The sequence below is a fragment of the Lycium barbarum genome, chromosome 4 (genome assembly GCF_019175385.1).
Source record: "Lycium barbarum isolate Lr01 chromosome 4, ASM1917538v2, whole genome shotgun sequence".
NCBI classification, from domain to species: domain Eukaryota; kingdom Viridiplantae; phylum Streptophyta; class Magnoliopsida; order Solanales; family Solanaceae; genus Lycium; species Lycium barbarum.
In genome coordinates this window covers 143,415,658-143,428,895 of record NC_083340.1, presented here as the reverse complement: position 1 = coordinate 143,428,895, position 13,238 = coordinate 143,415,658, and the positions used below count along the sequence as shown (strand labels likewise).

The window sequence follows — 13,238 nt, the reverse complement described above, 5'->3', positions numbered from 1 at the left end:
TCAAAGCTCTAAAAAGTTGAATTTGATGCATGCTTAGATACAAACAACCCCTCCTCTTTTTTTCTCCCTCCCCACTCTCTCTCCTCACTACACAAACATTTTTTTGGGCATTGCAAATGTTTTACTTTCTTAAGAGTGGAGTAACACCATTCATTTTTTTTTTTAATGACAATAATGTTTGAGTGAGTTTGTACGTATTTTGATTATCTTATCAGATATATTGTTATCTTTCGTCAGCATAGACGCTCAATAAGTTTGCTCACCAAAACTTAGACAGATAAAAAAAAAAACTATCCCATACTTATTTGTTTTCATTAGAATATAGATTCTGATTTTTAAGGTTTATGCCTATCTCATTGACCATTAATGCACATGGTGCAATAGTAACACCATTCATGAAGTTATGCAACATACACTTTTGCCTTTTGCCATGGTTATTGAAAAAGGCACCTCAACTTCCACGAATGTACATTGCAAAGCAAACTCTACCTTCCTCTATCTCATTTTCACGAATTTTAATAACTTCAAGAAAATTCAAAAACTCATTGTCTCTAGTATTGTTTATATAGTTTTTTAGAAATTGTTATCTTAATTTCTTAAAATATTCATTGAAAAATTAGATGTTCTGATCTTCACAATTTTAAGTCCGTATCACTCTCTCTCTCTCTTAGGAGTTAGATTTGGTAATAATTAAAAGTTCAACCACGTCATAGCCAAACAACATTCTTTGTAAGATAATTTCTCTAATGTCCCTCGAAGGTTAATAATATTGAATTTTCTGAAAAATGGTGTTTATGTTTTTTATGTTTCTCACAATTTTATGTTTTTTCACATTTGGTCCAAAATCCCAAGTGTGCTCTCATTGGGACTATTGCTGCGGCAACAATGCGCTCACTAGCGAGATTCAATGCCCAATTTTGTTGATTTTGCCAAGATATTGGTAACTACATAAACAAATATTTTTTAGATCTTTTCATTCTTGCACCATCTCATGTAACAAGTACCAATTTTACCATTGTCTAGAGATTTTACCTTCTCGTTCTTTTTTCTTTTGGTTTTCACCCGTGTTTGGTATCCCTTTAGGGTCCGAGTATCCCTTTAGGGTCCGACTTAATTGATTCGGACCGGAAAGTCCCACCTTGAGGTTTTTGCTTCTTTGTTTATCTATAATCATGGTATTGTAGATTCAAGATTGCATTTGACCAAATATGATACGTCTCACTCAGTGTTTGATACCTGCTTTAGGGTCCGACTTATCTGGTTCGTGCCGGAAATTAAAGTTCCACCTTAAGGTGTCCACTTCTTTGTTTATTTGTTTATCTATAATCATGGCACTGCAAATTCAAGATGTAGAATCAACGGATTCAAACTTAAACATGGTGCATTTGACCAAATATGCTACGTCTACTGTAGATCTATCACTGGTTAATCGAGTCTTATATTTCCTTTTAATTAAGAGAGGAAGAGGAAGCTATTGAATTCACGTAAACCCATAAACTCTATTCGCCCCTGAAGAGATAGATACATAGATGCAATGCAAGGTACCATTTCAAAAGAAAGCTATACATGCCAAAATTACAAAACTTTGCTAGGGCTTGAGCCCATATACATTACATATACATAGGATGGGAAAATGGGGCAAAGCCTACTAAACTCGTAGCATAAGCATGCCGAAAATCCAAGCAATTTTGGGCAAAATAAAAAGACCAAGGCATGATGATGACTCTACTTGATGGGTTAGTTAGTACTACTATTTGGTGGAAAAGAAAAAGGAAAATGGAAAACCAAAAAAATAATAACAAATCAAGAGAAAAAGGAATGAAATAAATTTTCTCCCTACTCCTATAATTTATGCTTGCAACAACACATTTAATTCTACTTGCTTTTTGTTCTTCCTTTTCACCAAGCATATATGCACTCACACACACCAAAAGTATAGACATGTCAAGAGCTTATGACAATCGTTGGTTTGATCAACGGTTTGAAGATGACGGGTGCACCATATTGAGGGTGGAGTAGCATCAACACAGTCGGAGCGTGTTTATATTGTGGAGACAATCTTAAGACGAATCGTTGAAGTATAATCGCTAGAGTTAACTTAGTCTGTAAGATGGCCAGGTTCTGGCCTATGCATTGGCGAACTCCAAGCCCAAATGGAATGTACGCCACAGGATGTTTAGCAGCTCGTGCCACCCCCTCAGAGAATCTACAAGGATTGAACTCGTTAGCATCATTACCCCAAATAGCTTGATCATGATGAATTGCCAGAATTGGAATTAAGATTTCAGTCCCTAGTGGGACCTTGCATCCTCCGAGATCCACATCAGCCTTTGCTCGTCTGATCGTTGCAACGATCGGAGGGTAAAGGCGTAAGGACTCATTGACAATCATGCTCAGCTGCAACACCAAATCATAACCCAATCAGAAGAAGAAAAAAAAAACTCAAATTCATAAAATTAACTGTTACATGACAATGACAGCTTTCAAAACTAATTGCCACTGGAGCAATCTTGTTCTTAACTTCTACTGTGATGGAATCCACACAAGTGAAAGTACAACTCCATGTTTAAGAAAAAAAAATAAACTGTTTCCATTTTGAGTGAATGAAAAAAGTAAAGAAAAGTACTCTGTTCATTTTCACTTTTCAGCAAGTGTAGTTAGCTAATCACCAAAAGACAAAATGAGATGAATGTTCTTTTTGTTTGTCTTAATTGCACATTTGTGAATAAGAATTGAATAATGAATGAAAAGAGGAGATATTTTACATCAAAAATATTCATTTGCATATAGTCTTTAGAATAAATCAATCCATTAATTATGGTTCCCTGATATGTATTATACTCTCTTTGTCCCAATTTATGTGAGGCAATATCCTTTTAGTCTGCCCAAACAGAAAGATATGCTTTCACATTCAAAAATAATTTAACTTGAAATTTCTCATTTTACAACCGCTAAAAGGTTAAACATTTTTATCAATATAAATATCAGGTGCGAGTAAATATTTAAAGACGACACTTACCATTTTTAACTTGGCAAGATCATCTTTGGAAGGTATGGCACGTGAGCCGCACACTTTGATCACCTCGTCACGTGCTAGGTCCTGCCACTGTGGATGCATAGCTAGCAAAACGGTTGTCCACGTCAGCAAATTCGACGTGGTTTGTTCACCAGCAAAGAAGAAAGTCTTGCATTCTTCAGCAATGTCATTTGCAGTGATCATAGAGGAATTATTATTAAGTGCAGAATTATGATGATTATTAATGGATGATGATAGTGATAATTCCTTCATGCTTGCTTGGATCATAAGGCCTAATAAGTCTTTTGGCCCATTGTTTTCTTGCATCTCATTCTTCCCCCAATTCTCTGTCCTTTCTTGAATCAATTTCATTAAGGATTTCTTAATCTCCGTGTCCAGTTTCCACGACTTGATGTTTCGCTTTGTTGGTAGGAACCTATTGGCAAACAAAAATAGAGTAAGTTATGTTTACTCTTTGATTATAACTTAGTAGTGACGATTGAAATAGCGTTTACTGGCCACTTTTCGATCATATATTTGAAAAATAGCCATAATCATGGAGTTCCAAGTTCCACACATAAAACTCATTTTGGAATTTTACTTGTGAGGTTTAAAACTCCATGATAGTGGCCATCAATAAAATCTATTTGTGCAGATGGTTAAAATCTACAAATAGCCACTTTCCGACCATGCCTTTGAAAAATAGCCTCATGGAGTTTGCAGATGAAATTCCATGGCGATGTTCTGGAGTATCAAATGTGAAAGTTGAAACTCTATGACAGTAACTGCTTTTCAATTACATGATTGAAAAGTTGTTATTTGTGAATATCGGGCATTTGCAAAAATGGACATTATTGATGGCATTATTTAAATTATGTCCCATGTTAGTTCAGTCGACTAAATTTGTTTACAAAAGAAAAATTCATCCAACTAATTTTATCTACAAAACTTAGTCCACTGAATTAACACGAACGAAATTTAAAGAGTGGCCTCAAAAAAGGCCATACGAATATACGATGCAAATAATCACAATTATTTGTACCTGTAACCAGGTATGAAGACTTTTTGGAATGCTTCAGAAGCAAGGACCATTTGTTGAGCTTGTAGCCTGAAAACAGCTTTTCCTTGTTCATAACTGCTGCCAAAAGCTGTTTGTGCTACAATATCTTCTGTTAAAGTTTGAAACCACTCTGATACTTCAATTTCTATCTCTCCATTCTTTGAATTTGGTAATTTCTCCAACATTTCAATCACTTTGCTTGCTGCCCCTGGTATTAACAACTATAAGTGAAAAAAGAAAGTTAATTAGTACACACTACACTTGTCAAATGAAAAAAAAATCCTATAAGATGGAACCCCTTATTTTTCGAGTGAACTATTCACTGATCCAATTAATTCAGATTTCAGAATTACAGGGTAGAAAGTTGTAGATATAGCATCTACTTCCAAATTTTGGGCCTTATCTTTTAAAATAGTCAATAGCAGATGAAATTTCAAGATGTTCCCTTCGTGAGAGACTGCTCAAACCTTCAATAGTGGACTTTCTAGAGTAAAATTTACAAATAGCATCTTTTTTGCACATATATTTAAAATATAGCCACTATCTTGAAATTTCGAAATTCACTAGGTAACTCCAGAGTAATGTCATGAAATTTCACTTGTGGAATATGGAATTCTAGGATAGTGGTTATTTCTCAATATCCGAAAAGTGATCAGTGGACACTATTTTTACGACTCCATTCCGGGGGCTGGAATAGAGAGGCCAATTTTTTACTAAGATTAAAAAAAATGTGGAACAAGAAGGGAATTTTACTTACTTTGAGATTTTCCATATGGAAGGTAGGAGTAATAATTTTCCTATGATGAGCCCATTTTTCACCTTTGAGACTAAGAAGGCCATCTCCTTCAAGCTGTCTGATTAAAGGGTGAGCTTCATTTTTCTCATAAAACTCAGATTTTGTAGTGAAAATTTCTCTAATAAGATCAGGATCAGCCACAGCCAAACGTGGTATTGGTCCAAACCACACTAGAAATGTTGCACCTATAAGCCCAAAAAAAAAAAAAAGTTTATTGCAACTCAATAAAAAAATTATAAATTCTTGAAAAACAATAGTAATAATGAAAAGGGAAGAATTTACACAAAAAGGGAAATGACAGAAAGCAACATGTATTTATGAACAAGTTAAGCACAAAAACAGTAAAGATATGAAATTGGCAAGCAGTGATACAGAGAGGATGGATAGGGTAGACCCTACCAAAAAACAAAAGAAAAAAAAAACAGAAAGGGAAAAAAAGAGAACAAAACAAAACAAAACAAGAGGAGAGGGGGGGGGGGGGGGGGGGTTAGAAAGATCACAACTCCAAAAAAACAAAAAAAAAAAACTATGCCACTAACAAACATTATACAACTTCATCATCAAGAATTAAGTTACAACAACAACAAAATCTAAAAGAACCATAAGGACAAAATGAAACAGAAAAAAAGTTCATGAAAACCCCATGACCATGATGTTCCAAAACTTCAAAAACAAACAAGTTTGCAAGTTACAAAAATTAGACCACAAAAAATTGATTTTAATTTATTTATTTTGGAAAATTAAAATGAAAAATAAAATAAAATAATGCTGCATCAGTTTTCTGAAACACTGAACTTCACAACTCCACCACCAACTCATCAATAACAGAGGGAAAAGGACATAAAGAGCTCTAAATTAAAGAAGTAGTACAAAACAAGAAGCCAGCTTTCATAGTTGCAGCTCAAATATCACATACAAAAAAAAAAAACATAAAAAAGAGTTTTTTTTTTGTTCCAAGAAAGCCAACAAAGTACATAAAGATTTCATTTTTTTTTTACAGTACTAAGAAACCAGTTCAAAGATGAAGCTCAAATATCAACACAAATTGCAAAAAAAGGACTCTTTAATAGTTTCAAGAAAGCCAACTTTATAACATACCAAAAAAAAAAAGATTTTAGACTGAATTTTGTAAAAAAATAATTCAAACTTACCATAAATTTTCTTCCAATGATGATAGAAAGAGAGAACTCTTGGTAATATATTGTGAGAGAAAGGCATAGTTTGAGAAGAAGCCTTCAACATTAAACTAACAATTTCCTTAGCATTTCCAATGAAGAACTTATAAGGTGGTCCTCTAATACCTTGTTTGGCAAAATGTTCTTCAATTCTCCTTGGTCTTAACCATAAATAAGCAACAACCCTTATCATAAAAATTGAAACCAAGAATGAAAGTCCAAGAATCTTGAACCAATTTGTGAATAATACCTCTTTTTCCATTGAACTCAAAATACAACAACAAAAGAAAGAAGACACCCTTATAAGGTGGGCTTTTACTTATTTTTCTTGTGTGTGTTGTATGTGTTTATATGTTTGCTGCTTCTTTCTAAGTGTCTTCTATTTTTAATGCCAACAAAGTTTGTGAGAGAAATAGAAATAGAAAAAGAAAGAGAGAGAGAGTGAGAGAGAATTTTGTTTGGCAAGGCCAACGCCGTAGGGGCCGCAACTGGAATATAAGGGTCAACGAATTAAATAAAATTTAAATTTAAATTTTTAATTTTATTAAAAATATATAATTAACTTTTTGAGACAATGTTGCCCTTGTCTTTTCTAGGTAGTTTCATTACGAGTCCGGAACCAAAATGCCCCAAAAAAATTATGTGCAATCAAAATACCCAACAAAAAAAAAAGTGATAAAAGTACTTTTAGCGTAGTAATTTACTGAGCTAAAGCAATTCACGGAGACGGAGCCGTTAACTGCTTTAGCGCAGTATTTTACTGCGTTATACAAGCAGTTGAAAAAAAAAAAAATCTATAACGCAGTAAAATACTGCGTTATAGAAACAGTACCAAAAAAAAAAATTGGCCAACTTTATTTTTTGCAACACTTAGTGTTTTTTTCCATACTTTGACCAATGATTAGTCGTGTGTCAAGGCTCCGAAACGTCAATATTTTATATAGAACCTGATATTTTTTCTGCGTACAATAATGTAGGCTCAATACATCAAGGATACGTAAACGTTCGGATCGTCATTTTAGGGGTTGAAAAGGTGTCCGAAGTAAGTTTTGTTTGTAAACTTTAGGTTTAAGTGTTCTATATACATAGACGTCCATTTTTGTTTGAAGACTTGTTGTCATTAGCTTAAAGTTTTTTTTTATTTTTAGGGTTTAGATTTAAGTGTGTTATTTTTTAAAGCGTAACTTTATTTCGAATATACGCTGTTTTTTGCGCTCGAACGTCCGATTTACGCGATTTTTTTTTTGTACAACATATTCGAAATAAAGTTACGCATTAAAAAATAACACACTTAAGGAACACTTAGTGTTTTTTTTCCATAAAAAGATCGCAACATCTTATTTTAATAAATCTTTTCTTTGCAGCACTTAGTGTTTTTTTCATACTTTGACCAACGATTAGTGGTGTGTCAAGACTCCGAAATGTCAATATTTTATATAGAACCTGATATTTTTTTCTGCGTACTATAATGTAGGCTCAATACATCAAGGATACGTAAACGTTCGGATCGTCGTTTTAGGGGTTGAAAAGGTACCCGAAGTAAGTTTTGTTTAAGATTAAGTTGTTTTATTTTTTAAGGTTTGATTTAAGCGTGTTATTTTTTAATCACGACATAACTTTATTTTGAATATAAATATAATTCTACAAAATATAGGGAGAAAAACTAGCTGTAAAGTGGTCAAACTTTAGATGGTCATAACTTTGTGCTCGGACGTCTGTTTTACGCGTTTTTTTTTTTTTTGAAGTTGCATATTTTTTCGAGATCTATGTGGACAAAAGCCACAAGGCTGTTTGGCCAAGCCGATTTAAAAAAAACGCCTTTTATCCCATTCAATTTCAATTTCCCCCCAAATTGACGTGAAATTTTCAGTTTTATTTACTTATAAGATGATGATACGCAATAGATTTCAACGTAAAAATCCCGGGGTAATGTAGCTGTGAATGTCAATTTCACTTCTGCGATTTTAATTTTTGAAAATAAAGCTGACTAATTTTCTCGACATATAAAGTTGACTAAAATAACCTTACAGTCAAACACTAAGTTTTTTCAAACAAAACTTACTTCGGGCACATTTTCAACCCCTAAAATGACGATCCGAACGTTTACGTATCCTTGATGTATTGAGCCTACATTATTGTACGCAGAAAAAAATATCAGGTTCTATATAAAATATTGACGTTTCGGAGTCTTGACACACGACTAATCATTGGTCAAAGTATGAAAAAAACACTAAGTGTTGCAAAAAATAAAGCTGGCCAATTTTGTTTTTTGGTACTGTTTCTATAACGCACTATTTTACTGCGTTATAGATTTTTTTTTTTAACTACTTCTATAACGCAGTAAAATACTGCGCTAAAGCAGTTAACGGCTCCGTCTCCGTGAACTGCTTTAGCGCAGTAAATTACTGCGCTAAAGGTACTTTTGTCACTTTTTTTTTGTTGGGATATTTTGGTTCCACATGATTTTTTTGGGGGCATTTTGGTTCCGGACTCGTTTCATTATCCCTTTGAATCTATTTTGGCTTTTTTCAACATTACCTAGGCGTTTGGCAATGAAAACCAAACCAAATATTTTTCAATTAATTTGGAATTTTAAAGTTGGAGTAGTCTTTGGTTACAGTGTTTGCAAAGAATGTTTGGTTGTTTGAATGTATTGAAAGTGAAAACAGGATTTTAGATGTTTTCTAAATTTCAATTGTATATAGAATTTTCATAGCCAAATGCAGATTTTTAAATAAAGTGAAAAAAATCCGAAAAAAAAAAAGAAAAATTCTGAAAGCCAAACGGGTCCTACATATATAACAATATGAAATGAGACCGGCCATTATCACATTTGTGATTTCAGCAAGAACCTACCAACATCAAAATATATGGGCTCGCTACTATAGCCAAAGTCTTATGACTATTTCTTCAAGAAAAGTTCAATTTCAGCTCAAAAATCTTGAATTCCACTAGTCTAGATGTGAATTTACTTGGACTTTCTTCATTGGCCGAGAAAATTGAAAATATGGGGATTAAATTAGCATCTACAATAATAACTATAGAAAAATCTACCTTACTCGATCAATATTATATGTTTATGTTAAATTTTGTGATCTATTTTCAACATCTTCACTAATTATATCACTTCATTTAAGCTTATTTTGCACTATGTATTATGAAGATTGATAATGAATGAGTTAATTTTACATTGACTATCATCTTAACGTAACCAAGGGCGGAGCCATCTTTAAATTTATTAATACAACAAATTTAATAGCTTTGTCTTAAATTCTACATGTGAGTTAAAAAGTTCATTTACTATGTATAAATTTTTAATTCAGAATCAAATAAGTAAATGGATTATGATTCAGAATCCACAAACTAAAAAATTTAGATTTGCCTTTGAATCCGTAGTCATCAAATTCCATTCGAGTTTTGAATCGAACAATGTGAACAATCTCATACACACGAAGTTATGAATGTTAACTTAGCATGATTTAGAAGAATGGAATATTAATCTAGTACGAATGCTTGCATAAGATGATGGTATGGATGATCTAATCTGATGAGTATTATTCTAATATTATGTGTGTTTGATTAGGTGTATGGCAATTTCAATTTCAATCACAAGCATCAACTCATGGCAACCTTAGGAGATAACAGACAGGCATGAGGTGTAAACTTGCTAGTATTATTTTAGGAATATGTTGTCACATGTTATCTAATTTTATGCAACTACTAACAACCCTCTTCCCTCCCTCCACCCAAAAAAAAAAAAAAAAGATACATATAAATACAAAATAAGAAATAGAAACTTATAAATGGAATGTCAATCCATAGAACTCAATCATATTAGTAAATAAATAATTCAAGGTGTTTCTTAAATCGTAAGGGACTCTAAATAAACACCATGTATTAATTACCAAATATAATTGAGTTTTATCATTCCACCAATATATGTGTGTATAACTTGTTTTGTCTTGCGACTTGTTCTACTCATTGAATTTTTCATGTTTTCTCCATAGTCTTAAGCATGGATAAAAATATCAAGGAAGAAAAAATCTTTTTTTAATATTAAAATCTCGAATTAGTGTGAACATTTTGAGTTAAAACATTAAACAAAGATTCTGGTGAGGAAGCAGTCATTTGGTCTCAGTTACGGTCGTTTTGCGGTTTACAAACCTTTAATTTTATAATTTATCCCCTTTATTTTCTTCTAAATAAAAGACTTTCTTCATAAAGTTGAAAAATTGTTAGAATGAGTTGTATAGTTAGTTATTTCGATTGGCCACCCGTTATTTTATAAAAAGTTTCCTGCTCGCCATACACATAACTTTATTACTTAAAAAAATATTAATGTTATAAACTCTACTATTTTCTTCTTTTCAATTACGTGACACGCTTTTATTTTTAATTTTTCAAAAAAGAACATCACTTTTATATATTTGTAAATAATATAACTTTAAAATACGCAACATTTGACATTGAAAGAGATTAATTCCGTGATTATTCTCATTGATGGAATTGGTAAATATACCATAGTTACAATGTCCTATTAGGATACAAAATATACTAACCTAAATTAGAAGATTTACAAAATATTCTATGACTACATATTTACATTATTTATCACACCCCCGCAGTCGAAACGGGAGGTTGACGAACGCTGAGACTGTCCCGAAAATCCTCAAATAAGACCTGCGACAGTCCTTTAGTGAAAATATCGGCGAGCTGATATCGGGACGGAACATGAAGGACACGTACGTGGCCGCGCGCAACCTTCTCACGAACAAAATGGATATCCATCTCGATGTGCTTGGTGCGCTGATGCTGGACTGGATTCCCTGACAAGTAAATAGCACTGACATTATCACGATAAACCAAAGTAGCCTTAGGGACTGGACAATGTAGCTCCAAGAGTAGGTTACGTATCCAGCATGATTCAGAGACAACATTAGCAACCCCCGTATATTCTGCTTCCGCACTGGAGCGGGAAAGAGTAGGTTGGCGTTTGGATGACCAAGATATCAAATTGTCTCCCAAAAACACGCAATAACCCGACGCTGAACGTCGTGTGTCGGGACATCCCCCCCAATCAGCATCAGTATACGAAACCAAATCAGTAACTGAAGATGGATAGAGATGCAAACCATGATCAAGAGATACGCATATGCGTATCTCGTGGAGCATGCATATGAAGACAAATCTGCTGCACGGCATAAGAAATAGCCGATCTGGTGAAGGTTAGATACTGAAGAGCACCTGCAAGACTCCGGAAATGAGTGGGATCTTCACAAAGATCGCCAGAAGTGGCACTGACCTTCGGTTTAGTGTCAACCGGAGTGGTAGAAGGCTTACACGATGACATGCCCGCACGCTCAATAATCTCTGTAGCATAACTTCGTTGTGAAAGAAACATACCACCCTTGTGACGGGTCACCGCAATGCCAAGAAAATAATTCAAAGGACCTAGGTCCTTCATTGTAAATTCTGAGCCAAGAAGGTCCATAATCGAACAGCGGAGAGTATCTGAAGAAGCAGTAAGAATAATATCATCCACATATAGTAAAAGGTAAGCCAAGTCGTGCCCTTTGTTGTAGATGAACAATGAGTTGTCGGACCTGCTATTAACAAAACCAATGGAATAAACAAAGTCAGCAAATCTTTTATACCAAGCTCTCGGTGCTTGTTTAAGCCCATATAAGGACTTGCGCAACAAGCACACATAATCGGGATGAGATGGGTCTCGAAAACCCATTGGCTGATGCATATATACTGTCTCCTTGAGCTCGCCATGAAGAAATGCATTTTTGACATCCAACTGATGAATGGGCCAATGCTTAGAGAGAGCTAGACTTAAGACAGTGCGAATCGTAGCTGGCTTTACGACCGGACTGAAAGTCTCACCACAATCAATGCCAACCTGCTGTGTTTTGCCATCACCTACAAGACGGGCTTTATGCCTCTCAAAATCACCATTAGACTTTTCTTTATGAGTAAAAATCCACATAGACCGAATAACATTCACATTAGGTAGACGGGGTACCAACTCCTACGTCTTATTTTTAATAAGAGCATCATATTCATCATTCATGGCCAATTTTCAATTCGGGTCACGTAGCGCATCCAACGGATTACGAGGTATGGGGGACCTGGTAACGGCCGTATGTAGATTAAATGGGTGCTTGGGCTTAAAGATCCCGCGCTGACTACGAGTGACCATGCGCGTTTGGGTAGGTGGCTGCTGGATAGGAGGAGTATTGGTGGAGTTTTGTAGGTTGTTGGCAAGCTGGCTGGGCATATGTGCGGGCTGGTCTAGCGTAGAGGAAGGGATACGCTGCTGCCCAGCCGAAGGTGGCGTGGGCAGCTGGCCCATAGCAGGCGGAAAACCACTGGGCAGCGGGGGAGGGGGACACGACTGCGGTGGAGAGGGGCTGGTGGCGAGATGACGGATCAAGTAAGGGGAAAAATCATCATCAAGGAAGTCATACGAGGTGGGAGTGGAAGTGTGGATCTTAGAAAACAGAAATTGAGTCTCATCAAACAACACGTGACGACAAATAATGATTTTATTTGAGGATAAATCAAAGCATTTGTAGCCACGATGGCTTGGTGGATATCCCAAAAAGACACATGGAGTTGACCGAGGTTGCAACTTGTGAATAGTAGTAGACGGAAAAAGGGGATAACATAAACACCCAAAGACCCGGAGATGAGAATAAGATGGTTTCCATTGATAAAGAACTTCTAAAGGGGATTTGTGACCCAACAACTTGCTTGGTAGAATATTAAGGAGATAAGTTGTCATTTGCAATGCATGATGCCAAAAAGATGGAGGAATGGAGGCATGAGCAAGAAGAGTGCGGATGACATTATTTATTGAACGAATTTTTCTTTCGGCTTTCCCATTTTGAGAGGATGTATGAGGACAGGAAAGATGGAAAGACATCCCATTGGACGCACAAAAGTTTCCGAATTGACCATTATCATATTCCTTCGCATTATCACATTGGACATTTTTGATAGGACGTTCAAATTGAGTAAGGATATGGGACTTAAAATCTATGAATTTTGAGTAAACATCAGATTTTCTAGCCAAAGGGAAAGTCCACAAAAAATTAGTAAAATCATCCAAGAACAAAACATAATAACGATGCCCCATAGAGCTCAAAATGGGAGAAGTCCACAAATCACTATGAATAATGTCAA

The 13,238-nt window shown here is 34.9% G+C and overlaps 1 protein-coding gene across 1 annotated transcript; it reads right to left on the bottom strand.

Annotated features, from left to right (window-relative positions):
• Positions 1-1,547: 1,547 nt before the first annotated feature.
• Positions 1,548-6,511, bottom strand: LOC132636762 (cytochrome P450 734A1-like). The gene is made up of 5 exons (XM_060353785.1): positions 6,024-6,511; positions 4,834-5,057; positions 4,059-4,297; positions 3,020-3,452; positions 1,548-2,397 (listed from the first exon to the last, which is right to left on the bottom strand). The coding sequence occupies exons 1-5, from the start codon at positions 6,307-6,309 to the stop codon at positions 1,945-1,947; spliced, it is 1,635 nt and encodes a 544-aa protein (XP_060209768.1). The 5' UTR covers positions 6,310-6,511; the 3' UTR covers positions 1,548-1,944.
• Positions 6,512-13,238: the final 6,727 nt, after the last annotated feature.